The 27,814-nt window shown below is 42.8% G+C and overlaps 1 protein-coding gene and 1 long non-coding RNA gene across 2 annotated transcripts in view; one reads left to right on the forward strand and one right to left on the reverse strand.

Moving 5' to 3' along the window:
- Window positions 1-2,839: 2,839 nt before the first annotated feature.
- Window positions 2,840-14,279, reverse strand: LOC121846343. Its single transcript, XR_006083193.1, has 3 exons — window positions 14,059-14,279; window positions 4,198-4,263; window positions 2,840-3,769 (listed from the first exon to the last, which is right to left on the reverse strand). It is a non-coding gene; the product is annotated as an uncharacterized LOC121846343 (long non-coding RNA).
- Window positions 14,280-25,907: 11,628 nt separating this feature from the next.
- LOC112247206 (versican core protein) overlaps window positions 25,908-27,814 on the forward strand; it is a 59,981-nt gene continuing 58,074 nt past the window's right edge. Inside the window, exon 1 of the mRNA XM_042321263.1 lies at window positions 25,908-25,972. Coding sequence (XP_042177197.1) covers window positions 25,909-25,972 — 64 coding nt within the window. The 5' untranslated portion in view covers window position 25,908. The remainder of the gene's footprint in view (window positions 25,973-27,814) is intronic.

Genomic DNA, 27,814 nt, shown 5'->3' on the forward strand with positions numbered 1-27,814 from the left:
CAGTTTTATATCTTTATGTTTGAAGCCTGAAATGTGGCAAAAGGTCGCAAAGTTCAAGGGGGCCGAATACTTTCGCAAGGCACTGTATGTACTTCTCCACAACTTTGTCCCTGACCTGTTTGGAGAGCTCCTTGTTCTTCATGATGCCACTTACTTGGTGGTGCTCCTTGGTGGTGCTCCTTGGTGGTGTTGCAGACTCTGGGGCCTATCAGAACAGGTGTATATAAATACTGAGATCATGTGTCAGATCATGTATTTAGTATTTGGTATATTATTAGAATCCCCATCAGCTGTTGCAAAAGCAGCAGCTACTCTTCCTGGGGTCCATACAAAACATGAAACATAATACAAAATAACATAATACAGAACATCATTAGACAAGAACAGCTCAAGGACATAACTACATGACAATTAGATTGCACACAGGTGGACTTTATTTAACTAATTATGTGACTTCTGACGGTAATTGGTTGCACCAGATCGGTTGCTCCTTATTTAGAGGCTTCATAGCAAAGAGGGTGAATACATATGCACGCACCACTTTCTCCCCCCCAAAATTGCGATTTTTTAAAAACAAGTTATTTTTTAAATTTCACTTCACCAATTTGGACTATTTTGTGTATGTCCATTACATGAACCCCCCCCAAAAAAACATTGCAGGTTGTTATGCAACAAAATAGGAGGGGGATGAATACTTTTGCAAGGCACTGAACCGACGTGAGTGTTACGGGACGGTAGTCATTTAGGCAGGTTACCTCCACTTTCTTGGGCACAGGGATTATGGGACTATGGTGGAAAATTTAGCATCCAACCCTCACGTAATGTCTATCATAATGGATTTGGGGAGGGTAGACTGGTCCCAGACCTGTGCCTTAGGGAAACTTGGACTTGGAGGCTGTGTCTGAGGAGCCAGTCTGACCTCTGACCACTGTGTGTTATGACCTGATGATGCTATTAATGACAGCAGGAGGCCATGCTGCTGCTAATCCCTCTGCAAACCCTAATCCACAATGAAATGTCCCACTCAGCCTCCCTCAGAGTAGCTAGTACTGTACATTATGTTTAGTACCAGTCAAATGTTTGGTGAAGTTTTCTACATTGTAGAATAATAGTGAAGACGTCAAAACTTTGATATAACACATATGGATTCATGTAGTAAACAAAAAACTATTAAAGAATAAAATATATTTTATATTTGAGATTCTTCAAATAGCCACCCTTTGCCTTAAAGACAGCATTACAGACTCTTGGCATTCTCTCAACCAGCTTCATGAGGTAGTCACCTGGAATGCATTTCAATTATTAGGTGTGCCTTGTTAAAAGTTGTTTTTTTTAAATGTCTTGCCTTAATGTGTTTGAGTCAATCAGTTGTGTTGTGACAAGGTAAGGGAGGTATACAGAAGATAGCCCTATTTGGTAAAAGACCAAGTCCATATTATGGAAAGAACAGCTTAAATAATCAAAGAGAAACAACAGTCCATCATTACTTGAAGACATGAAGGTAAGTCAATCTGGAAAATGTCAAGAAATTTGAACGTTTCTTCAAGTGCAGTCGCAAAAACCATCAAGCTCTGTGTAGAAACTGGCTCTCATGAGGACTGACACAGGAAAGGAAAACAAAGAGTTAACTCTGCTGCAGAGGATAAGTTCATTAGAGTTAACTGCACCTCAGATTGCAGCCCAAATAAAAGCTCCTGAGTTCAAGTAACAGACACATCTCAGCATCAACTGTTCAGAGGAGACTGCATGAACAAGGCCTTCATTATTGAATTGCTGCAAAGAAACCACTACTAAAGGACACCATTAAGAATAAGAGACTTGCTTAGGCCAAGAAACACAAGCAATGGATATTAGAACGGTGGAAATCTGTCCTTTGGTCCAAATTTGAGATTCTTAGTTCCAACCACTGTGTCTTTGTGAGACGCAGAGTAGGTTAACAGGTCTCCGCATGTGTGGTTCCCACCGTGAAGCATGGAAGAGGAGTTGTGATGGTGTGGGGGTGTGGGGGTGCTTTGCTGGTGACACTGTCAGTGATTTATTTAGAATTCAAAACACACTTAACCAGCATGGCCACCACGGGATTCTGCAGCGATACACCATCACATCTGGTTTGTACTTCGCATGACTAAAATGTGTTTTTCAACAGGACAATGACCCAACACACCTCCAGGCACACCTCCAGAGCTATTTGACCAAGAAGGAGAGCGATGGAGTGCTACATCAGATGACCTGGCCTCCACAATCACCCGATCTCAACCCAATTGAGATGGTTTGGGATGAGTTGGACCGCAGAGTGAAGGAAAAGCAGCCAACAAGCGCTCAGTGTATGTGGGAACTCTTCAATTCTTTGAAAAGCATTCCAGGTGAAGCTGTTTTGAGAGAATTTAACCTTTATTTAACTAGGCAAGTCAATTAAGAACAAATTCTTATTTACAATGACGGCCTTCCACGGCCAAACACTAACCCGGACGATGTTGGGCCAATTGTGCATCACACTATGGGACTCCCAATCACCGGCGGTTGTGCTACAGCCCAGGATCAAACCAGGGTCTGTAATGACACCTCTAGCATTGATATACAGTGCCTTAGACCGCTGCGCCACTCGGGAGCCCCCAAAGAATGCCAAGAGTGTGCAAAGCTGTCATCAAGGCAAAGGGTGGCTACTTTGAAGAATCTAAAATATATTTAGATTTGTTTAACACTTTTTTCATTACTACATGGTTCCATACATGTTATTTTATAGTTTCCATGTCTTCACTACTATTCTACAATGTAGAAAATTGTAAAAATAAAGAAAAACCCTTGAATGAGTAGGTGTATCCAAACTTTTGACTGGTACTGTATATGAGGAAGAGATTGAAGTAGAGAATTTGAAATTATTTTCTCAATCTCTAGAGACTCTAGACTTCCATGTAATACCATATTATGGCTTATATGTGTCAAACCCAGAGTATCCCTGGCAGCTGAAAAGGTTAACACTGGTAGTGAGAAAGCGTTGATTGCTATGCCAGCCTCAAATTAAGCATCCAATGACTTGCTTATCATCTTAATTCACTTAAGTGTGCACCTGCACCCTTCTCTCAGTCCTGGTGATGACAGGACTCTTCCTGCTCTGCTGCTTGTCCTGCCATGTTGGAGAAGAGATATAGGGCTCCTTGTCTGGGGAATAGGTATGTGGTGTTCAGACTACCCACTGTGCTGGTACTGTAATGTCTGACACAGCTCCTGCAGTCAACAAGCAATATTTAGAGAATGTTGTGTTCCCTGTACAACTTCCCTGTGCAACTTCTGTGTCTTTTAATTTGAGGGTTTTGCAGTATTCTGTTACTGAAACAATTGTAGTGAATTAACTGGTTCATTTTACCCAGGCAGTCTGTTGTAGGTCATCCAGTATTTTTAGATAACTATTGGAATGATCTTGCTTGTTGGGAAGCATTTTCTTAAGGCTTGGCAGATACAAAGGTTCAGTTTGCTCCAAAAAAACATAGCATCATGGGTTATGTTTGGCTCTGAATCTGATTTGAATCAATGGGACTTGAAAATCCAAAAAATAGTACTGACTTTTTTTTCTAGAAAGGAAGACATTTGAACAGTTCAGTGCTCCTCTTAGTTATGGTAACTTTCCTTTCATGAGTTTATTTGGTTTTGTTGGCCCAGCAATGTTAGACCACATTACCCATCAAGCTTGGTGTTCGCAGTGGGCAGTGCGGCTCTTCACGCCGGGGGTGGTACAGGTATGTAGGTCAGGCAGCAGGCAGGCTGTTGGAAACTGGAGGAATACATTTCAGGGCATTACAAACACAGCAGTAGGCCTTCCTTCTGCCCCTCTTTGAACTGACTGTGCCATCTTGTGTGTGTGAGAGAGAGGGGGCCATATTTTGCCCTGGGGCTCAGGCCTGTAAGTCTGTTTAGCACCAAAAAGGGAACATGATCTGCCATTTCACGAATGATCAGAAAGTGGCTACTGTAGCCCCTCAGTGTGGGTATGTGTATATTGCATATGACTCCTGTTCTTTACAATTCACACAATGTTGACAAGGAATATTGTGTCACGATAAGGACCTGTAAACTCATGTTTTGTGCTTGATTGAGATTCTATTCTATGAAGCTGTTTTTTTATAGCCTGTCCCTATTTGATGCTGCATGCAAGAGTGGAACCATAGAATTAGGAATTAGAAGACTAGAGCGGATATTAACCTTCTTACGATGGTCCTAAGGTCAGCCATGTTGGTCAGGGAGTTGGTCAATCATGGTTTGCCAGTGCTGTGGAAATATATTGTGTAAAATAACAAATTTGACAGTTTTAGAGAAATTATTCAATAAATCTGTACAGGATAATCAGTGAGGGGCTATGCGTTCTATGGAAAATAGTGAATGACGTGGAAGGTGTGTTCCACGATGCACTAGCGGAGTGGAACTAACCTTCCACTGAGTTGCGTTATTTTCCAGAGAATGCATAGAGCCCTGAGTTGATTATCCCTTTTATACCATCACTATAATTGAACACATTTGCCACTAGAAATGTGTTTGTTTGCCGGTGGAATTGTGTTCAACATCCACTGAAGCAGCTAGCAAGTTTACTAGATAGCTACAGTAGTTACCTTGGTAGCCAAATAGACTTGCTGGTTTAAGTAAACCCAACCATCAGTCCTATCTTGCTAAATCTAAATCAACAATGCAATAATGTTAATGTTTTCAATTCAACTTTTGCTTTCAAAAGCAGCTCAAACATAGAACATGTAAGAATGAACTAGCCATTGAATTATACCGTGCTGATATACCATGCATTATAGGGATTTAATGCACACTCTAGAATGACCTTCAAGCCAATCAAAAATGAGTATTCAAAAATGCCATGGTATAATTAAGCAATAAGGCCTGAGGTGTGTGGTATATGGCCAATATACCATGGCTAAGGGCTGTTCTTATGCAGATTTAATTCAAAACTGTATCTCAGCCACTCAGGAACATTCACTGTCTTCTTGGTAAAAATTCCGGTCAAGATTTGGCCTTGTGTTTTATGTTATTGTCCCGCTGAAAGGTGTATTCATCTCTCAGTGCAGACTGAACTAGGTTTTCCTCTAGGATTTTACCTGTGTTTAGCTCCATTCTGTTTATTTATTTATTTTTATCCTGAAAAACTCCCCAGTCCTTAAAAATTCAAAGCATACCCATAACATTATGCAGCCACCATTATGCTTGAAAATATGGCAAGTGGTACTCTGTCATTTGTTGTATTTGATTTGCCCCAAACATAACACTCAGGACAAAAAGTGAATTGTTGCAAAAAGGATGCATGTTTTGGAATATTTTTTATTATTTACAGGCTTCCTTCTTTTCACTCTGTCAATTAGGTTACAATTATGGAGAAACTACAATGTTGTTGATTCATCCTCAGTTTTCTCATATCACAGCCTTCAAACTTTAACTGTTTTAAAGCCACCATTGGCCTCAAGGTGAAATCCCTGAGTGGTTTTCATCCTCTTCGGCAACTGAGTATCTTTGTAGTGACTGAGTGTATTGAGACTGAGTGTGCATGTACAGTACAACCAGATGAGCCCAGTGTTTCCGAGTCTAATTGGTGTGTGTGTATGTGTGTGTATGTGTGTGTTCTAAGACGGTTAGCTTCTTCTCCTGTATTATCAGTATTCTATGTTCACTTGGCCTACTTTAGTATCATTACAATCTTCCCCAAACTGCTAGCAGATGGTGGCAGGTAGCGTAGCGGTTAACAGCATTGGGCCAGTAACCGAAAGGTCATTGATTTGAATCCCCGAGGCAACTAGGTGAAAATTCTGTAAATGTGCCCTTGAGCAAGGCACTTAACCCTAATTGCTTCTGTACGTCTCTCTGGATAAGAGTGTCTGCTAAATTATTTAAATGTTGTTGTTTTTTAAAATTGCAGGGCCAAGGATGACGTGGGAAGAGTGTATATGTCCGCTGGTTACCCAATTATAAACGTATACCTGCACTCAAGCTCATCCTTTGGATTAACAAAGCTATGGTTGAGTCTTTGCTCATAACCACATTCTTGGCCTCTATCTTTCCCTTGAAGTGATTTAACATGGACACAGTAAACACTATCTTGTTTAGTGTTATATGATTTAGAAGTTTATCTGACGGTACGGTGTCTCGTGTGAAATATTCTTATTTGAATTTACTGGGCAAACGCTATGGATTGAATAGGACCATAATTTTGCTAATAAAGACCTCGCTTTAGAGTGGTCTTGAGCATGATTCTACAGTATATGTGCACTGTATATGTGCATTAAGACCAACGGAAACATGGCAAGATCTTTATTGTCCCTATCATAAATTCATACCTCAGGCTGTTACAATGGGTGGTCCAAAACTGTTATTATTGGGCTTTGTTCAAATAAAATGCTTTGAAAATCCTAAATGGATTTTATTCAAAGTCATTTTCCTTAATTGCATGAATTACATTATTCTCATCAGCAATCTGTGATATTATGTTGTTATCATGCCTCTTGGTCAAACTAGGCAATCGACAAGCTTCCCACCCATCATGCCTTCTCCCATGTAATTGCAACCTGGCTAGACTGCTGACTGTAAAGCGTCTCACTCACTTAGCTCTTTTCATTTAACTGTGGCTGAGCTACAGCAAGAATCAATGTTTTCATTGTGAGTTGCAATTTTAAACCAATGAATTAACGCACAGTCAGCTGAAATCTAGCCAACGTGACGTTTCTCAACCGTGTTCGGTTGCAGAATCTGGAGATTTTCCCCACAAATATGTGATTCTGAATCCCCTATGAAGCAGTATGTACTGATTAACTTATTTACAGCAAGGGGGTAGGGAATGAAATGGATCCCACACTTCTGCAATCTATTTACTGTAACTGACTCAAGTCTATGAGTACGCAAGCAGTCTGTTTCTTGTTATCAACTCACTTTTTCTCAGAAGGAAATTTCAAAAGTTGGGTAGATTGTAGGTGGATGAAATGATCGATTCACTCAATCTCATTTCATTATGCTGGGAATTACTTGGATTCATTGGAAGAAAAAAATGTGACCTCTTTTCTGACAGAAGTGTATTTGCAAATCGTGTAGGACTGGGTGCAGGTATGCAGATTTGGTGTTTGGTTAGTCATCCCATTGGGATTACTGCTCTGGGCCTGGTTTCCCAATAGCGATGGAATTTGTGTTTTAACAGGAATTTGTGTTTTAACAGGAATTTGTGTTTTAACAGGGTATTGTTCCTATAACGGCCAAACAACTCACATGTGTTTCCCAAAACAGTACGTAGGAAGAACTTCCACTAAGTGCTTAGTTGGAGCATGTGTCAATACTGATAGGATGGAAAGAAAGGCAGCTCTGCTCTTGGATCCACTTTCTCCGTTCAAATCTTACATTAATATTATAATTATTCTCCAATACTGATGACGGATCAGCTCCTAGAGAGATACTATCACCTAGCGATCTAATGCTTACCCTACACAGTTTAGCAGATGTTATAGCGGGCGCAGTAAAATGCTTATCTTACTAGCTCCTAACAATGCAGTAACATGTTGAACAATTCAAATGTAAGAGGAAAAAATACAAAAAAGACAAGAAATCAAGAATGGCGAGACAAATCTGATTAACAGCCCAAGTAGCACTGTAGCAATAATCAAATACAATCTATACGTATGTAACCTAGGAACATTTACACAAAATCAACTAAGAATGATTTGTACAGCAGTAGATATATTACAATAAGCTATGTCAAGAATCCAGTGTATAAATACATATGCGGTGTGTATAAACAAAACTAAAATACAATGTACAGTTGTAGAAATATTATGTTGAGTTACGTCAGGGATACAGTATTTAAATACACAGTGTGAAACAGAAGTGACCAGTGTTTCAATGTCTCTATAAAAGGCTAATGCACTAAATCACAGATTTGGCACATCATTGGTACACATCATGAAATATACTGGAAAAAAATATCAACGCAACATGCAATCATTTCTATGATGTTGTTGAGTTACAGTTCATGTAAGGAAATCTGTGAACTGAAATAAATATATTAGGTCCTAATCTATGGATTTCACAAAAGGGCTATATTACAGTTTCATCAGCAGACGATCCCGCAGGTGAAGAAGCAGGATGTGGAGGTCCTGGGCTGGTTACACGTGGTCTGCGGTTGTGTGGCCAGTTGGACGTACTGCCAAATTCTCTAAAATGATGTTGGAGGCAGTTTATGGTAGATAAATAAATGAACATAAAATTCTATGGCAACAGCTCTGGTTGACATCCCGCAGTCAGCATGCTAGTTGGACTCTGCCTCAAAACTTGAGACATCTGTGGCTAAACTGCATATTTTAGTGTAGCCTTTTATTGTCCCCAATACTGTGCACTGATCATGCTGTTTAATCAGCTTCTTGATATGCCACACCAGTCGGATGGATGGATTATCTTGGCAACCCAGTAAGTTCAATGAGAACACGTTTTAATTTACAGCAATGACCTGGGGAATTGGGATTTTTTTTTTAGACCAGAGGAAAGGGTGCATCCTACTCACCCTCATACACCACTTCCAGCAGCATCTGGTCTCCCATCCAGGGACTGACCAGGACCAACCCTGCTTAGCTTTAGAAGGATGCAGGGTGGTATGCTGCTGGATTTTTGGTCACTAACAGGGAAGTAAACAAATGTGTGCATAAATTGGAGAGAAATAAGCTATATGTGCTTATGGAAAATTTCTGGGATTTTTTATTTCAGCTCATGAAACATGGGACCAACACTTTACATGTTGCCTTGTACTGTATTGATCTTTTAATGCACTCATCTCAGTTTTAATTTGAATAATATTTTTATATTTTGCTTGTTTGTACCAATTGCAAAAACATTGCCAACTTTTGTATTTTTAGTCAACTACTTTTGAAGTTATCAGCAACCACAGTGTAACGATTGTCGTCGGGAGAAGGAGAAGAGGACCAAGGTGCAGCGTGGTAGAAGGAGAAGGAGAAGAGGTCCAAGGTGCAGAGTGGTAGAAGGAGAAGGAGAAGAGGACCAAGGTGCAGCGTGGTAGAAGGAGAAGAGGACCAAGGTGCAGTGTGGTAGAAGGAGAAGGAGAAGAGGACCAAGGTGCAGAGTGGTAGAATGAGAAGGAGAAGAGGACCAAGGTGCAGCGTGGTAGAAGGAGAAGGAGAAGAGGACCAAGGTGCAGCGTGGTAGAAGGAGAAGGAGAAGAGGACCAAGGTGCAGCGTGGTAGAAGGAGAAGAGGACCAAGGTGCAGCGTGGTAGAAGGAGAAGGAGAAGAGGACCAAGGTGCAGCGTGGTAGAAGGAGAAGGAGAAGAGGACCAAGGTGCAGCGTGGTAGAAGGAGAAGAGGACCAAGGTGCAGCGTGGTAGAAGGAGAAGGAGAAGAGGACCAAGGTGCAGCGTGGTAGAAGGAGAAGGAGAAGAGGACCAAGGTGCAGCGTGGTAGAAGGAGAAGGAGAAGAGAACCAAGGTGCAGCGTGGTAGAAGGAGAAGGAGAAGAGGACCAAGGTGCAGCATGGTAGAAGGAGAAGGAGAAGAGGACCAAGGTGCAGCGTGGTAGAAGGAGAAGGAGAAGAGGACCAAGGTGTAGCGTGGTAGAAGGAGAAGGAGAAGAGGACCAAGGTGCAGCATGGTAGAAGGAGAAGGAGAAGAGGACCAAGGTGCAGCGTGGTAGAAGGAGAAAGAGAAGAGGACTAAGGTGCAGCGTGGTAGAAGGAGAAGGAGAAGAGGACCAAGGTGCAGCGTGGTAGAAGGAGAAGGAGAAGAGGACCAAGGTGCAGCGTGGTAGAAGGAGAAGGAGAAGAGGACCAAGGTGCAGCGTGGTAGAAGGAGAAGAGGACCAAGGTGCAGCATGGTAGAAGGAGAAGGAGAAGAGGACCAAGGTGCAGCGTGGTAGAAGGAGAAGGAGAAGAGGACCAAGGTGCAGCGTGGTAGAAGGAGAAGGAGAAGAGGACCAAGGTGCAGCGTGGTAGAAGGAGAAGGAGAAAAGGACCAAGGTGCAGCGTGGTAGAAGGAGAAGGAGAAGAGGACCAAGGTGTAGCGTGGTAGAAGGAGAAGGAGAAGAGGACCAAGGTGCAGCGTGGTAGAAGGAGAAGAGGACCAAGGTGCAGCGTGGTAGAAGGAGAAGGAGAAGAGGACCAAGGTGCAGCGTGGTAGAAGGAGAAGGAGAAGAGGACCAAGGTGCAGCGTGGTAGAAGGAGAAGGAGAAGAGGACCAAGGTGCAGCGTGGTAGAAGGAGAAGAGGACCAAGGTGCAGCGTGGTAGAAGGAGAAGGAGAAGAGGACCAAGGTGTAGCGTGGTAGAAGGAGAAGGAGAAGAGGACCAAGGTCCAGCGTGGTAGAAGGAGAAGAAGAAGAGGACAAAGGTGCAGCGTGGTAGAAGGAGAAAGAGAAGAGGACTAAGGTGCAGCATGGTAGAAGGAGAAGGAGAAGAGGACCAAGGTGCAGCGTGGTAGAAGGAGAAGGAGAAGAGGACCAAGGTGCAGCGTGGTAGAAGGAGAAGGAGAAGAGGACCAAGGTGCAGCGTGGTAGAAGGAGAAGAGGACCAAGGTGCAGCGTGGTAGAAGGAGAAGGAGAAGAGGACCAAGGTGCAGCGTGGTAGAAGGAGAAGGAGAAGAGGACCAAGGTGCAGCGTGGTAGAAGGAGAAGAGGACCAAGGTGCAGCGTGGTAGAAGGAGAAGAGGACCAAGGTGCACCGTGGTAGAAGGAGAAGGAGAAGAGGACCAAGGTGCAGCGTGGTAGAAGGAGAAGAGGACTAAGGTGCAGCGTGGTAGAAGGAGAAGGAGAAGAGGACCAAGGTGCAGCGTGGTAGAAGGAGAAGGAGAAGAGGACCAAGGTGCAGCGTGGTAGAAGGAGAAGGAGAAGAGGACCAAGGTGCAGCGTGGTAGAAGGAGAAGGAGAAGAGGACCAAGGTGTACTGTGGTAGAAGGAGAAGGAGAAGAGGACCAAGGTGCAGCGTGGTAGAAGGAGAAGAGGACCAAGGTGCAGTGTGGTAGAAGGAGAAGGAGAAGAGGACCAAGGTGCAGCGTGGTAGAAGGAGAAGGAGATGAGGACCAAGTGCAGCGTGGTAGAAGGAGAAGAGGACCAAGGTGCAGCGTGGTAGAAGGAGAAGGAGAAGAGGACCAAGGTGCAGCGTGGTAGAAGGAGAAGGAGAGGAGGACCAAGGTGCAGCGTGGTAGAAGGAGAAGGAGAAGAGGACCAAGGTGCAGAGTGGTAGAAGGAGAAGGAGAGGAGGACCAAGGTGCAGCGTGGTAGAAGGAGAAGAGGACCAAGGTGCAGTGTGGTAGAAGGAGAAGGAGAAGAGGACCAAGGTGCAGAGTGGTAGAAGGAGAAGGAGAATAGGACCAAGGTGCAGCGTGGTAGAAGGAGAAGGAGAAGAGGACCAAGGTGCAGCGTGGTAGAAGGAGAAGGAGAATAGGACCAAGGTGCAGCGTGGTAGAAGGAGAAGGAGAAGAGGACCAAGGTGTAGCGTGGTAGAAGGAGAAGGAGAAGAGGACCAAGGTGTAGCGTGGTAGAAGGAGAAGGAGAAGAGGACCAAGGTGTAGCGTGGTAGAAGGAGAAGAGGACCAAGGTGCAGCGTGGTAAGTATTCATAATGCGTTTAATAAAAACTAACACTTGAACAAAAATCAACAAACGAACAGTTCTGCAAGGTGCAATACACAAAACAGAAAACATAGAATGAATAACATAGAATGCCCACCCCAACTCACACCCTGACCAATCCAAAATAGAGACATAAAAAAGAAACTAAGGTCAGGACGTGACACACAGAGAGAGATAAACAGCTTCATTCTATGTTTAGCAGAGATCTTTTGTGTATAAAGTGACATGTAAGGGCAAAAAAGCATCTAACTATGCACTTAGCTGTTCTACTGGTGGTCTGAGGTAGTCGGTAATAAACAAGCGTTTTCAAGAGTAACTTTAGTAATAATGGTTTTCGAAAAGAGCTCGGAGATTTAACGATGCTCCTACCAAGGTTCCAACGATTAACTTAGCCTTCAGACGCTTTTGCGAAACCAGGCCCAGGAAGCTTCCTTGATAAGTTCCTTTGTATGTTTCATGTTCCCTAGCTGTGCGTCTCAGGACACGTTAATCTGACTCACAGACCAGGGAAGGGTCCAACAGTGTCTGAACATGAAGCCCACTAACTTAAAGCAGCTGTCTGAGGAAGGCCCTCTTATCTCCCTACCCTGTTACAACCCACTGTCTCTCCCTCTCTTTAGGGGTGAGGGAAGAGATGGGCCCCCCTTGTAAAATCTGTTAGCCCCGTCGAGTCATATGGTGTGTTGACTAGAGGATGCCATGGTGAGCAGAGTATTGGCACAGACAAGGTCAATGGCAAAGTTCTTTAAGCAAGGTGGTCTGGGTAGAAATTGCCCTTAGTCACAGATCTAGGATCAGCTAATCTTCCTCAATCCTAACCTTATTGGTAGTGATCATTCACTACCAAAATCTAAGTGTTCCAGTTGTTTCAGACCTCAGAAGTCAATGCCCCATGCCATTGGTCTTGTATAACATCTCTGCAACTCAGTGTTATTCCTGATGACTGACTTGCTGACCAAAGGTGATTGATACCTGTCCTAAGATTCAAATAAAAATCTAAGTTTATTGGTCGTGTACACAGATTTGCAGGTGTTTTAGTAGGTGCAGTGAAATGCTTGTTTCTAGCTCCAACAGTGCAGTAGAATGTCTCGCAAATACAATACTAATACACAAATAGTAAATAGTAACAAAATGTGGAAAAAGTCAAGGGGTCTGTGCTATAAAATAACTCTGATCTACACATTTTACCCAAGTCAAAAATCCTATAGGATTCCAATAAAATTATTGGAATCCAATCTGAAAATTTTATCAGATTTTCAAACCAGTCCTATTGGACTCCAAAGGATTATATTCTATAGATAGAGTGCAAAAGGTTAAAATCCTATAGGATAGGTTCCAAAATCTTTTGGATTGTCTTTTGGATTGTAATAAATGGTATTTTTTTGACGAGGGTAACCTCCTCTCTTTTCCAGTTTCACCACTCTAGGCCAGCCAGCTGTAGGGAGGGGGTATAGTAGGTACCTGGTGGTCAGCCCGGGGATGATTGCAGTGCAGACAGGCATGGAGACGACACCTAACACTTTTACAAGGGCCCCCAGTGGGCCAGGACCATCTTCCCTAAAAACAGGCTGATCACCCCTGCTCGAGCTCTCATCTGGTCTGAAGAGTCTCTGAGACAACACAGTGATGTCACAATACAACTTGCCTACACTGCTAGACCAGACCTGCCTGTCAGCTTTGATTCACAGAGCCTGTTCTCAATGACTACTATTAAGGGCAGTCATTAGTGTTGTTATTAGTGGCTAAATTTGCTTAAGGAAACTAAACAACATCCAACTTTCACATTTTCAGGAAGGACCCACCAACGTGAGCTGAGCAGATAACCAATCAGGATGCCATTTCAAGGTTGGTCTCAACATCACAGCCAAACTAAAGGAAGACAGACATTCAATGACTCACCACTGTCAATGCAGTGCATTGGTCTACAAAACCAGATGATTTCATTTGATGTGTTGTTTATTGTCAAGGGGAATACCATTTTACAATGTGGAAGAGGAAGGTAATATTTGTGAAATATTCACCTCCTAAGAAATTTTCACCATACACATTTTATTTTGTGTTGGGACATGGTTCTTAGTTTATCTTGATAAGTATTTTGTTTTTCATATCTCATATTAATTGTCATAATAAAGTTTGTTAGAAATTCACTATGATGTTTATGTTGTCTATTTTTGACTTCCTGCTTGTATTTAGCCTGAGGTCACACAGGAAGACTCAGGCCTCGCACAACACTTGCAGTGTCAAAGGTTTAGAGACAGATCAGCTTGTTTGAGAAGTCATGCGAGAGGAAATCAGCATTCCAATGCCAGATGTATGTATCCTTGCATGTTCGAACATCAGTCAGCACACTAGAACTGACTCTCAAACAAATGTATTTATAAAGCCCTTCTTTCATCAGCTGATGTCACAAAATGCTGTACAGAAACACAGCCTGAAACCCCAAACAGCAAGCAATAGAGTTTACCATTTAGCTTCAGGGCCTGGTCCTGTAATCCGCCTCTGCATGCTGCGCCTTACTCGGTACCTGGAGCTATTCCCTTTCAGACATGATATATCTAAGCCCCCTTGATCCATACTCTGTTTTAGGCCTTCTGTGTGTGTTATGTTCATTTCTGTTTTGTCGCATGCTGTTGTGCTAGTATTATTTCCGCCTGGTTCACGGGGTGTTGTTATTGCTGCATTTGCATATGCATGACTTGCAGATGCATGACTGGTGGCCATGCTATTTTTGCTCATCCGAGGCCAACGTGTTGTTATTCTTCTCCGAGGCCAGGCTGAGGTGTTGAAAGCAGTCGTTAAACTGTGGCACTCAACACTTTCCCAAGGTGAACTGGCCGTACTTTGATCATAGATAAATTTGATCTCTGTTATATTCTCTGCATCACCCAGCTGTCCCCTCCATTGGCCACCTTTTTAATGAATTCATATATTGTCCATTCTCACGTCTGATTAACTAGAACGGGTCCTTTAGTTATATTTACTATATAGCCTTGGAGTGTGTTATTGGTAACTGATTTCCACAACACCACTATGGTATTATTATGATCCCAGGTCAGATTCCATTTCGTAATATTATATCTCTGTTTTAACTTTACTGGTGGATATCCAGGGCAGTCTGTTCTATTATTCGGGGTGCATTGTACTGGTACCCCCCATCACTTAGTAAATGCCCTGTATACGGGTATTGAATTCTGGCATCTTTCTTGTTCTATCTCTAAACCTTGTATAATTTCTCTTTCTTGTTTTTCGTATATTACCCCTAGGGTTAGTCCAAATACTATAGCGCTTGGCACTATGATTATGGTGGAATGAATACTTACCCCAGTCTCATGCTTCCCTGTGGAGACAGAGGAGGTTCTAATTGGTTTTATTTTATTAATTTTTTTACAAATGGGGGACCTAGTATGGCCTCTATCCCTTTGTCTAGATGTGCCCTCTCCAGGGTCTTGTGTGTCTGGAGTTGGTTTCCTTTTTATTAGGTTAATAAACCTTCTAAATTTTCCTTGTGGATCAGGTGGAGCAGCTTTATTTCTACCCCTTCCCTCTCCAGGAGCTGCTTTCCTGTCCACCAACATGTGGCACGAGTATACACAGTCCAATTTAGTCTTAGGGTCCTGGGCAATGTATATTTGCCATCCCAATTTCACCATGTGCCTTTCTCTTTTGTCACCTCGGACGGGTTCTGTATCCTCTATAGCCATAAGCTTAGAGACACAGCACATTGTCTTTTCTTTCCTCATTAACCTGCCCCAGTTATGTTCTCTCACTGGCTTACATGTTCCTTCCCATCAGCATCTTCTTATTACTCCATGGTGGTTGTTTCTCTCATTGGTTATTGTCTAATTCATATTCATCATCTTGTTTCCAGTCACGTCTGTTTATCAGCATCTGACTTAGGTAATTCCTTGGGTTCCATAAGGAAAGATTCCCGTCTACCATCATCCAACATTCTGGTTCTCCTTTACTGGTCCCATATCCCGTAAGGGGTACTGGGTCTCTTTCCCTGGCTTTTAGCCACTCTTCACTATTCCTATAGGTACCAGACCCTTTTGCCAACTGGAAAGGTCCTTGTTCTACCGGCCAGAGAGGGTCTTTTAGCATTACTGGCGTAAGCAAGCTCCCTCTTAGTAAGACCGTATTTCCCTTAACTTGCTGATTTCTACACCCCTAGGTTGTAATGATTCCCCTGTGGTTCCACATGCATAAGCATCTTTTAGGGTCCCAGGTTCCCGATACTACATGTACTCCCCGTACACAATTCGGGAATACATGTAATCCACATGCTCTAAACATGAGTATGCGGCCTACTCTTTGTCTCCCGCCTTTCTCTCCGCTATCACTTCCTGTGGCCGATTAGCCAGTCCTTGGTATTGGACTTCGGCAGTTGGTTCTCCACAGTTGTCACATGGTACAGTGCTCATATGTCCTGACCCTGTAACATCCATACACTTACGTTCTTGCCACCTTTGTGTTCGCCTGCCACCACCACCCCAACCTTGACTAAATCCTCATGCCAGGTGTGTGAGGCAACCCATATAGTATCTCCAGAACGGCGCACTTGCAGCCCTGACCTGCAGTTAAGCAGATGCAACCATTCTGGCACTACCTCTGGGGCGGACATACTTTCTTAAGTTGGGAGATATCTACTGTTATATTACTGTCTACTTTAACTGGGTTAGCACTGACAACCTCAGTTATTTGCTGTCTCTTTCCGTGTTTAAAAAAAATTACTCTTCCCTGTATCAGCTCCTGGTGGTTTCTTGATCCTAATCCAGTCTCCCACCTTTAACACAATATATTGTAACTGGTACTTTGCTGTTTCCCTGTATTGCCAATCACATCTGTACCTGAAGTCTCACTGAGTGACTGCCACTTCGTCTGTATTCAAGAGGCGTTTAGACCTCTGTGTTTCGTAGACTCAGTCTCGGGTTCACTAAATTCAACCAAGTATATTCAGATAGTGATCCAATAAGTACTTAGGCAAAATAATCCAGTTCTCAAATATTGTTATAGTCTAACAAAAAGAGTATAGTGCAGTAGTACATTTACCTGTGATGATTCTCCATATGAAGTCTGTCTCATATGTCAGTGAGGATCACGCTGTCTTATGATCTCTGTTCTCTTTATATACCTTTTTATAGGGGAAGTTCCCACTGGTGCTGTAGACCTACGTAACCTTAGGCCTGTGTGTTAAACGGAAGCTTCCTATTATTACCATTTAAGGTCATGCACTACTGACTCTCACATTGCTGCTTCCGTGTTACTGTTGGCTAATTCCACTCAATCATACCAGCTGGTTGTTTCTACCACTGGAGGTGGCGTAGGTGGTATGTCAAGCGTCAGCCGGGAGAAGTCTATGATAGGTATCTCCTCTGCTTCCCCCTGTTGTCCAGTTTCTGCAGGTGCGGTCCATGGTTCCATGAGGTCCCGTGAATGCCCTGTGTTGTTGTCCCCATTGCTTGATGGAGTGGGCATATTCTTTTCATCTCTTGTCACACAACCACCAACTTACCACCCTGAGACGAGGCCGAGTATAGCCCACGAAGATCTCCCCCACGACACAACCCAAAGGGGGGCGCCAGCCAGGACAGGGAGATCACGTCATTGACTTAACCCACTCAAGTGACTCACCCCTCCTAGGGACGGCATGGAATAAGCACCAGTAAGCCAGTGACTCAGCCCCTGTAATAGGGTTAGAGACAGAGAATCCCAGTGCAGAATCCCAGTGCAGGCAGAGACAGCAAGGGCGGTTCGTTGCTCCAGTGCCTTTCCATTCACCTTCATACTCCTGGGTCAGACTACACTCAATCATAGGACCTACTGTAGAGATGAGTCTTCAATAAAGTGTCTGCGTCTCTCACATGGATAGGCAGATCATTCCTTAAAGCTTAGTTCTATTGGAGAAAGCCCTGCCTCCAGCTGTTTGCTTAGAAGTTCTAGGGACAGTAAGGAGGCCTACGTCTTGTGACCGTAGCGTAGGTATGTACGGCAGGACCAAATCGGAAAGATAGGTAGGAGCAAGCCCATGTAATGCTTTGTAAGTTAGCATTAAAACCTTGAAATCTGTAACGTCTCTCGTCAGAATGAGGATCGGACTAAAGCGCAGCGTGGTAAGTGTACATGATAATTTATTACTCAAAACACTCAAACAAAATAACAAAGAGAAAAACAAACAGTTCTGTAAGGCAAATCAACTATACAGAAAATAACTACCCACAAAAACACAGGTGGCTGCCTAAGGCTGCCTAAGTATGATTCCCAATCAGAGACAACGATAGACAGCTGCCTCTGATTGAGAACCACACTCGGCCAAAAACAAAGAAATAGAAAACATAGAAATAAAGAAACTAGAATGCCCACCTTAGTCATACCCTGGCCTAACCAAAACAGAGAATAAAAGCCTCTGGCAGCTCTGGTGCGGGACGTAGACCCCCATCCGCCCGCAGATCCGTTCGCTTTGGTGGTGGCCCCGGACAGGAGGCCGTTGCTGCAGGCTCCAGACCGGGGACCGTCGCTGGAGGCTCCGGACCATGGATCAATGCTGGAGGCTTCGTGCCATGGATCTTCACTGCAAGCTCCGGGCCATAGATCATCACTGGAGGCTTCGTGCCATGGATCATCACTGGAGGCTTCGTGCCATGGATCATCACTGGAGGCTTCGTGCCATGGATCAACACTGGAGGCTTTGTGCCATGGATCATCATTGGAGGCTTAGTGCCATGGATCATCACTGGAGGCTTCGTGCCATGGATCATCACTGGAGGCTTTGAACGTGAAGCCGGAACAGGTCTCACCGGACTGAGGAGACGTACTGGAAGCCTGCTGCGTGGAGCTGCCACAGGGATTACCAGGCTGGGGAGACATACTGGAGGCCTGGTACATGGAACCGGAACAGGTCTCACCAGACTGGGGAGATGCACTGGAAGCCTGTTGCGTGGAGCAGGCACCGGATACACTGGGCCGTGGAGGCGCACTGGAGGTCTCAAGCGTAGAGCTGGCACAACCCGTCCTGGCTGGATGGTTACTTTCGCCCGGCAACTGCGGGGCACTAGCACAGGACGCACTGGGCTATGCAGACGCACCGGAGACACAGTGCGCAGAGCCGGCACAGGATACCCTGGGCCGAAGAGATGCACTGGAGGCCAGGAGCGCTGAGCCGGCACCATCCATCCTGGCTGGATGCCCACTCTAGCCCGGCCAATGCGAGGAGCTAGAATATAGCGCACCAGGCTGTGACTGCGCAGTGGAGACATGGTACGCATCGCCGCTTAACACGGTGCCCGACCAGTCACATGCTCCCCACGGTAAGCACGGGGAGTTGGCTCAGGTCAACTATACAGAAAATCAACTATACAGAAAACAACTACTCACCAAAACACAGGTGGGAAAAAGGCTGCCCAAGTATGATTCCCAATCAGAGGCAACGATAGACAGCCGCCTCTGATTGAGAACCACACTCGGCCAAAAACCAAGAAATAGAAAACATAGAAATAAAGAAACTAGAATGCCCACCCTAGTCACACCCTGGCCTAACCAAAATAGAGAATAAAAGCCTCTCTATGACCAGGGAGTGACAAAATCAGCCCTTGCCTTAACAGGAAGCCAGTGTAGAGAGGCTAGCACTGGAGTAATATGATACAATTTTTTGGTTCTAGCCAAGATTCTAGCAGCCGTGTTTAGCACTAACTGAAGTTTATTTAGTGCTTTATCCGGGTAGCCGGAAAGTAGAGCATTGCAGTAGTCTAACCTAGAAGTGACAAAAGCATGGACTAATCGTTCTGCATCATTTTTGGACAGAAAGTTTCTGATTTTTGCAATGTTATGTAGATGGAAAAAAGCTGTCCTTGAAACAGTCTTGATATGTTCGTCAAAAAAGAGATCAGGGTCCAGAGTAACGCTGAGGTCCTTCACAGTTTTATTTGAGACGACTGTACTGTACAACCATCAAGATTAATTGTCAGATACAACAGAAGATCCCTTTGTTTCTTGGGACCTAGAACAAGCATCTCTGTTTTTTCTGAGTTAAAGTAGAAAATGTGCATCCATCCACTTCCTTATGTCTGAAACACAGGCTTCCAGGGAGGGCAATTTTGGGGCTTCACCATGTTTCATCAAAATGTACAGCTGTGTCTCATCCGTATAGCAGTGAAACTTAACATTATGTTTCTGAATGACCTCACCAAGAGGTAAAATATATAGTGAAGACAATAGTGGTCCTAAAACAGCCAAAATTTACAATTGGTTTGTCAGAGGACAAACCATCCACAGAGACAAACTGATGTCTTCCCGAAAGATAAGATCTAAGCCAGAACTTGTCCATTTAGACCAATTTGTGTTTCCAATCCCTCCAAAAGATTGTGGTGATCGATGGTATCAAAAGCAGCACTAAGATCTAGGAGGACGAGGACAGATGCAGGGCCTCGGTCTGACGCCATTAAAAAGTAATTTACCACCTTCAACAGTGCAGTCTCAGTGCTAAGACATTGATTGTCTTCAGAAAGGCAGTGAGTTGCTGTGCAACAGCTTTTTCTAACATTTTTGAGAGGAGTGGGAGATTTGATATAGGCTGATCATGGTTTGGTCATGGTTTGGCTGTTTCAAGAGTGGCTTTATTACTGCCACTTTTAGTGAGTTTGGTACACATCCGTTGGATAGAGAGACGTTTATTATGTTCAACATGGGCAGGCCAAGCACAGGAAGCAGCTCTTTCAGTAGTTCAGTTGGAATAGGGTCCAGTATGCAGCTTGAAGGTTTAGAGGTCATGATTATTTTCATCAATGTGTCAAGAGATATGGTACAAAAAACTTGAGTGTCTCCCTTGATCCTAGGTCCTGGAAGAGTTGTGCAGACTCAAGACAACTGAGCTTTTAAGGAATATGCATATTTAAAGAGGAGTCCATCATTTTCTTTCTAATGATCTTTTCCTCAAAGAAGTTCATGAATTTATCACTGCTGAAGTGAAAGCCATCCTCTCTTGGTGAATGCTGATTTTTAATTAGCTTTGCGACAGTATCAAAATAAATGTAGGATTGTTCTTATTTTCCTCAATTAAGTTGGAGAAATAGGATGATCGAGCAGCAGTAAGGGCTCTTCGGTACTGCACGGTACTGTCTTTCCAAGCTAGTCGGAAGACTTTCAGTTTGGTGTAGCACCATTTTCATTCAAATTTTCTGGAAGCTTGCTTCAGAGCTCGGGTATTTTCTGTATACCAGGGAGCTAGTTTCCTATGACAAATATTTTTAGTTTTTAGGGGTGCCACTGCATCTAGGGTATTGCACAATGTTAAATTGAGTTCCTCAGTTAGGTGGTTAACTGATTTCTGTACTCTGACATCCTTGGTAGGTGGAGGGAGTCTGGAAGGGCATCTAGGAATCTTTGGGTTGTCCGAGAATTTATAGCACGACTTTGATCCTTGGTTGGGGTCTGAGCAGATTATTTATTACGATTGCAAACGTAATAAAATGGTGGTCCGATAGTCCAGGATTATGAGGAGAAAAATTAAGATCCATAACATTTATTCCACGGGACAAAACTAGGTCCAGAGTATGACTGTGGCAGTAAGTATGTCCGGAGACATGTTGGACAAAATCCACTGAGTTGATGATGGCTCCGAAAGCCTTTTGGAGTGGGTCTGTGGACTTTTCCATGTGAATATTAAAGTAACCAGAAATTTGAATATTATCTGCCATGACTAAAAGGTCCAAAAAGGAATTCAATGAACTCAATGAGGAACGCTGTACATGGCCCAGGAGGCCTGTAAAACAGTAGCCTTAAAAAGTGATCTTTTTTTTTGTAAATTGAAATTTGCTATCATAAATGTTAGCAACACCTCCGACTAGGCAAATACAGTGCAAAAGTAGGCTCCATCATTCACATACTTTACAGAGAAGGATCACACACATTCCCACTGTGTGGATCCACTATAATGATAATGGAGTGCCATGTTGTCAGTTTTATGTGATCAATGATCATAGACTGTATTAAAGTCTATTAACACATCTAAGCACATAACAGGTGTGGAGGTCCCCATTATACTATGTAGACATCCCAAATGGAGCTGTTAGCCATCTCCACTATCCAAATGGTAAGACTTAAATCACCTATAAGGCATGTAGGGGATGAATTATGTTGGATTGGACATCCCTGTGTAAATAGTTGACGGGATAGTCTGAATACAGTGTCTGTTGGGAATAGTTATTTTAAGGAACTAACAATTCCATAAAACATATCATGATAACATTGTTTAATGACACATTTGTGAATACATATTACTGACCAACATGTCATGCAAAAGTAGGTGAAACATTCTAACATTTATATTATCTTAAAGCACTTTTAAATGACAATAATTAATCCAAAAACAATAACTACTTAAAAAAAAATATTTTCCTATGCCTGGCCAAGCATGATTTTCATAATGAATTGTTTTATGGAGAAGTGTGGTATTAGACCTAAGAATACTGTAAGTAGCTCTGGATAAGAGCGTCTACTAAATGACTAAAGTGTAAAATGTGAAAATGTTAATATATTATTTCTCCCAAACAAACAAAATATACTTTATAAAATGACAGTACACATACTGTATCAAGAACTAGGAGATTTGATTATAGGCTACATGAGATTGGCTACATGTGCATTCCTTGTTTGATTTAACAATGAACAAGCTCCTCTGACAACGATTTCGGAATGGAATCCCCTTTTTGAGTTTTGGTCACACAGACACCTCCCCCAGAGGTTCATCCAGCCTCTGTATCATGACAGTAGCCAATGAACGTTACTATCAGCTCGGGGGTAGAGCGGTCCGGCCTCTCCCCCGTGTGGAAAGGACAGGCAAAGGGGCTTCACTGTCAGATCAGTCACTGGCTCTCAGGCTCTGGCTCTGTCGGGTCATGTCAGTGGTCTCAGTTATCCGACTAATTTAGAGCCGTGAAGTAGCCTTGTTCTTAGATCATATCTGCGTTGCCAATGGTGAACTTAATGAAATGCCTGCAACAAATGAAGTGAACTTGCCAACTACTCATGCAGTAGGCTACATTAGATTTTTTCATTTAATTATAATACATTCGCTTGCGTTTATCGCCGGACCCCAAGGTTGGCAGGAATAGGCTTTCGCGCAAAAGTGTATGTTTACGCACCATTTGTAGCCTATTGATTCGATTGGGTTGTATCGAAATTTTGTCAAAAGTGGGCGACCTCATCCCTCTACAGTTGTGTGTGTTGTCCAACCTGTTAGCACAAGGAACTTCATCCAGTTGTTGAATTACACATCAGTCCTTTAACGCGCTCCGTTCCATTACGCGCACCCTTAGGTAGGAGCGGTCTACACCTAGCATCATTTTGGACACCCTTTTATTCCAAAGGAATCCGTCATCTTCAGTATTTTCTTGGATCAAAGTATGGAAAAAAGATGATGGCTCTGACTAGTGATTTGAATATTGAACAGAAACGTATCATTATTTTGTATTGATTAATTTAATTGACGCATGGGTACATCTGGGTTCCAAATGGACAGTTAAATGGTTTCATTGACAACGGTCTGACCAGTGCAAGTTAATTGTGTGGTGTAGCAACAACGTTATTGGATGAGGATGTTCGTGTTAGACAAAGGGTCTAATTATGTTTTTTTTTCTCCCTCCCAAAGGTGTCCACAATTTTTTGGGATGGGCAGTGGGCCCCTCCTCTCCAACAGTGACGAAATAACAGTGGGTGTAAAGAGAATTTGAACTTGCAGCTGGCTACCACTTCTTGGTTGCTCTTGCCCCGATCAGAACAAGCAACATACTGGAGTGGGACACTGCACCACAGAAGCAGTGATTGGAGAGGATCGGCGCACCCGGGAAATAAGTGCTTAGTGACGGACTTTCAGATCAAATATTTATTGGCCACTTTTTACGCATGACTACACTGGGAGTAACTGGAATTTCAAGGATATAAACTGATTCTCTTTCTATATTTCATGGAGTTAAAACCTTGTTTAAGGTAATGTTTGTAGTTGTTATTTTATTATACTATATATTAGTACGCCTTTACTTAAAGCATCCAGGTATAATGCTTTATAACTTGTTATAAGCATGTATGAGCCTTTATGTCTTATAAAAAATCGTATCATATTTTATGTCTCTATTGGCCGATACATTTTCTTGGACCAGGGATACAATAATTAGTTCTACATTTATTTTTACATTCTATTTGAGCATCCTTTGCGGATGATAGCCTCATTGGACAAACAGTTCAGTGCGTGCATATTTGTAGACTAAGTTGTATTGTCCTTAAATACCCTGTCTGTGTAACTCACAGTCAGCGTTATAGAAAGTACTAAATGTCATACTTGAGTAAAAGTAAAGACACCTTAATAGAAAATGACTCAAGTAGAAGTGAAAGTCACCCAGTAAAATACTAGTTGACTAAAAGTCTAAAAGTATTTGGTTTTAAATAGACTTAAGTATCAAAAGTAAATGGAATTGCTCAAATGTGCTTAAGTATCAAAAGTAAAAGTATAAACCATTTCAAATTCCTTTTATTAAGCAAACCAGAAGGCACGTTTAAAAAAAACGTTATTGGCGGATAGCCAGGGGCACACTACAACACTCAGTTTAGTGAGTCCGCCAGATCAGAGGCAGTAGGGATGACCAGGGATGTTCTCTTGATAAGTGTGTGAATTGGACCATTTTTCTGTCAAAATGTAACGAGTACTTTTGGGTGTCAGGGAAAATGTATGGAGTAAAAAGTACATCATTCTTTTAGGAATGTAGTGAAGTAAATGTAAAAGTTGTCCAAAATTTAAATAGTAAAGTAAAGTACAGATACCACAAAAAACTACAAAGGATTTTTACTTAAGTATGGTACACCACTGCCCACAGTTCACATTTTGTCCACACTTGTTGGACACCAAATGTTTGTTCTTCTTCTGTAGACGACGGTTGAGATTTGTAGTCTGACAGGTGAACCAGTTTCACTCAGTTATGCATCACCTTTCTCAAAGTTGGTATTTTAACGATATTGGTCATATCAAGTCCTGATGAAATGTATGTGACATTTACATTAGGTAGCCCACAGGTGTCACTATATATATGTGATAGTGGGAAATGTTGACATTGAAAATAATCAATGTTTCACATTTTAGCAAACTCATAACAAGGAAAGTTCTTGGGGATTTAAACAAGTGTACAGTCTACATTTCTTGCAATGCGCTTTTATGCACAACTCGAGAAAGCATTACAAACACTGGGCTATTGTAAGCCTATTTGTGTGCCATTGGTTACCGCTGTTAGCCTATCCAGTGGAATAGGAAAGTCTAGCCAAATTGAGTTAGAGTCGCTTTAGACATTCACTGGTCGATGAGAGAGTAATCTCGTCCACCCAGCCGAGCCGTCTCTCTCTAGCAATTGAGCCTGGAAACGAGGTTAATGATAGAGCAAGCTGACAGAACGCGGAGCGTTACATCAAACAGACAGGTTTTAGATTAATACATGGTCAATGTGAATTGGCAACTCATCGACTACCCCTCCCCTCAACAAAAAATAAGGTAAAAAAGTAACCAGCCGCCAGAGATGATTTTTTCTTTGAATTACTGTTCTTAGGGTGGAGTGTATTGAATCAGGACAGCCAGCCAGCTAGCCAGCCCAGCCCCTCTAGACGAACATGTCACACAGCCTAACCGCCCTGAACTCTCTCCCACAATCAACTCAAATAACCGAGTGCCTGCTATCAGAAACATTTATTACCTTTTAATTTCACGTCGGGAAACGTGCCCAGCTGACCGAGAGGCTATAATGTAACAGTTCCAACTCATTTACCTGTCACTCGTGTTTACATTGCCGAGGTGCAAATTAAATGAGGCCACTCACAGCCAGTCTGTTGAGCGTCCCCCCTTTTCCCCCAAACATTTGTGATTTGACCCAACAGGAGGCTACCTCCATGGGGTTCTCAATCCCACCACCCACATTCGGAGGAAGTGACAAGACAAACAAATTGTCCTTAGCGACCACCGGGGCATCATACTAAGCAAGAGAGAGCCGCTGGACACTCGTTCTGGGCTGTAGAGTGACACCGCAGAAACGGGGACGGACAGAAACATTCCATTAACCGCTATCAGGATTATATTTTCTAATCGATCCGTTGGAGTTCGCCTGTAACAATTACTTAATTTTGTTGGTCCACCGCTATCGCTCACTTTTGAACATGCTGACATGTCAATGGACGCATCACTGTAATGAATGAGGAATGTGTATCTTGCTAGACCTTATAGCAGAAGGCTGGTGTCTCATAACAATCAGTTAATTCATTGTGTTTCCCTCCTACCTTCAGGTTCAAGATGATACTGAAAATAAAACATATCCTCTGGTTATACTGCCTGTGTCAAAGTGCATCTGGGTTCGGTAAGTGTTGCGTACTACTACTTCTACTTCGACTATTACTACTGCTACTACTATTACTACAGGCTACTACTACTACTACTACTACTACTACTACTACTACTATTAATAATAATCTCTCTCTCTCTCTCTCTCTCTCTCTCTCTCTCTGTACAGTTTATGTATGTGTGAGTTTGTTAAAAAATGATTTAGTTTCACCATATTAAAGTGAGAGTTCAGTTCACATAACATGGTTGTCCTTAAAATAAGGGACATGCGTAAATGAATCACTAATCACATTAAATAAATAATAATTTTCAGATATGACTTTGTCAAAGCAACAAAATGACTAGGGCTTCACAGTGACAGTGACATTGGGAGACATTTTGGGATTAAGTGGGTTAAAATCCTCCTAGAAGTGGCACAGGTTTTGACAGAGGGACATGTCAAAATGCTGAATTTTGGAACTTTAGCAAGCCTTTATTGAATTTTCCATATGGTCTATATTAAAGGGCACTTAATTTAATATACAGTTGAAGTCGGAAGTTTACACACACTTAGGTCATGTGTGTATGAGCCAAGTTGAACAGTTTAAAGGCAATGCTACCAAATACTAATTGAGTGTATGTAAACTTCTGACCCACTGGGATTGTGATGAAAGAAATAAAAACTGAAAGAAATATTTCTCTCTACTATTATTCTGACATTTCACATTCTTAAAATAAAGTGGTGAATCCTAACTGACCTAAGCCAGGGAATTTTTACTGGGATAAAATGTCAGGAATTGTAAAAACCTGAGTTTAAACATATTTGGCTAAGGTGTATGTAAACTTCCGACTTCAAGTGTATATAAACATCAAAGCGATGCAAAATGCACTTATTTTGAGGAATGACCCATGCATGTGTTTCAGCACAATTCAGGTAGGCAATTAGTCAAACACACTTTTTGGTACTAAGTCAATTGGAAAGTATTGTGCTTTGGGTGGCAGATATTCTAGCGGTTATAGCATTGGGCCAGTAACCGAAAGTTGGGCCAGTAGCCGTATTCATCGACCTGGCTAAGGCTTTCGACTCTGTCAGTCACAACATTCTTATTGGCAGACTCAACAACCTTGGTTTCTCAAATGATTGCCTCGCTTGGTTCACCAACTACTTCTCCGATAGAGTTCAGTATGTCAAATCGGAGGGCCTGTTGTCCGGACCTCTGGCAGTCTCTATGGGGGTGCCACAGGGTTCAATTCTCGGGCCGACTCTCTTCTCTGTATACATCAATGATGTCGCTCTCAATGCTGGTGATTCTTTGATCCACCTCTACGCAGACGACACCATTCTGCATACCTCTGGCCCTTCGTTGGACACTGTATTAACTAACCACTAGGCTACCCTGTGGGGCGGCAGGGTAGCCTAGTGGTTAGAGTGTTGGACTAGGAACCGGAAGGTTGCAAGTTCAAACCTCCAAGCTGACAAGGTACAAATCTGTCGTACTGTCGTTCCTAGGCCGTCTGGTTAAATAAATAAAATAAAAACACCAGATGAGCTTCAATGCCATACAACTCTCCTTCCATGGCCTCCAACTGCTCTTAAATGAACATAAAACTAAATGCATGCCCTTCAACTGATTGCTGCCCGCACCTGCCCGCCTGTACAGCATCACTACTCTGGACAGTTCTGACTTAGAATATGTGGACAACTACAAATACCTAGGTGTCTGGTTAGACTGTAAATTCTCCTTCCAGACTCACATTAAACATCTCCAATCCAAAATTAAATCTAGAATCGGCTTCCTATTTCACAACAAAGCATGCTGCCAAACATACCCTCTTAAAACTGACCATCCTACCAATCCTCGACTTCAGTGATGTCATT

This window comes from Oncorhynchus tshawytscha, linkage group LG04 (genome assembly GCF_018296145.1).
Source record: "Oncorhynchus tshawytscha isolate Ot180627B linkage group LG04, Otsh_v2.0, whole genome shotgun sequence".
Classification (NCBI taxonomy): domain Eukaryota; kingdom Metazoa; phylum Chordata; class Actinopteri; order Salmoniformes; family Salmonidae; genus Oncorhynchus; species Oncorhynchus tshawytscha.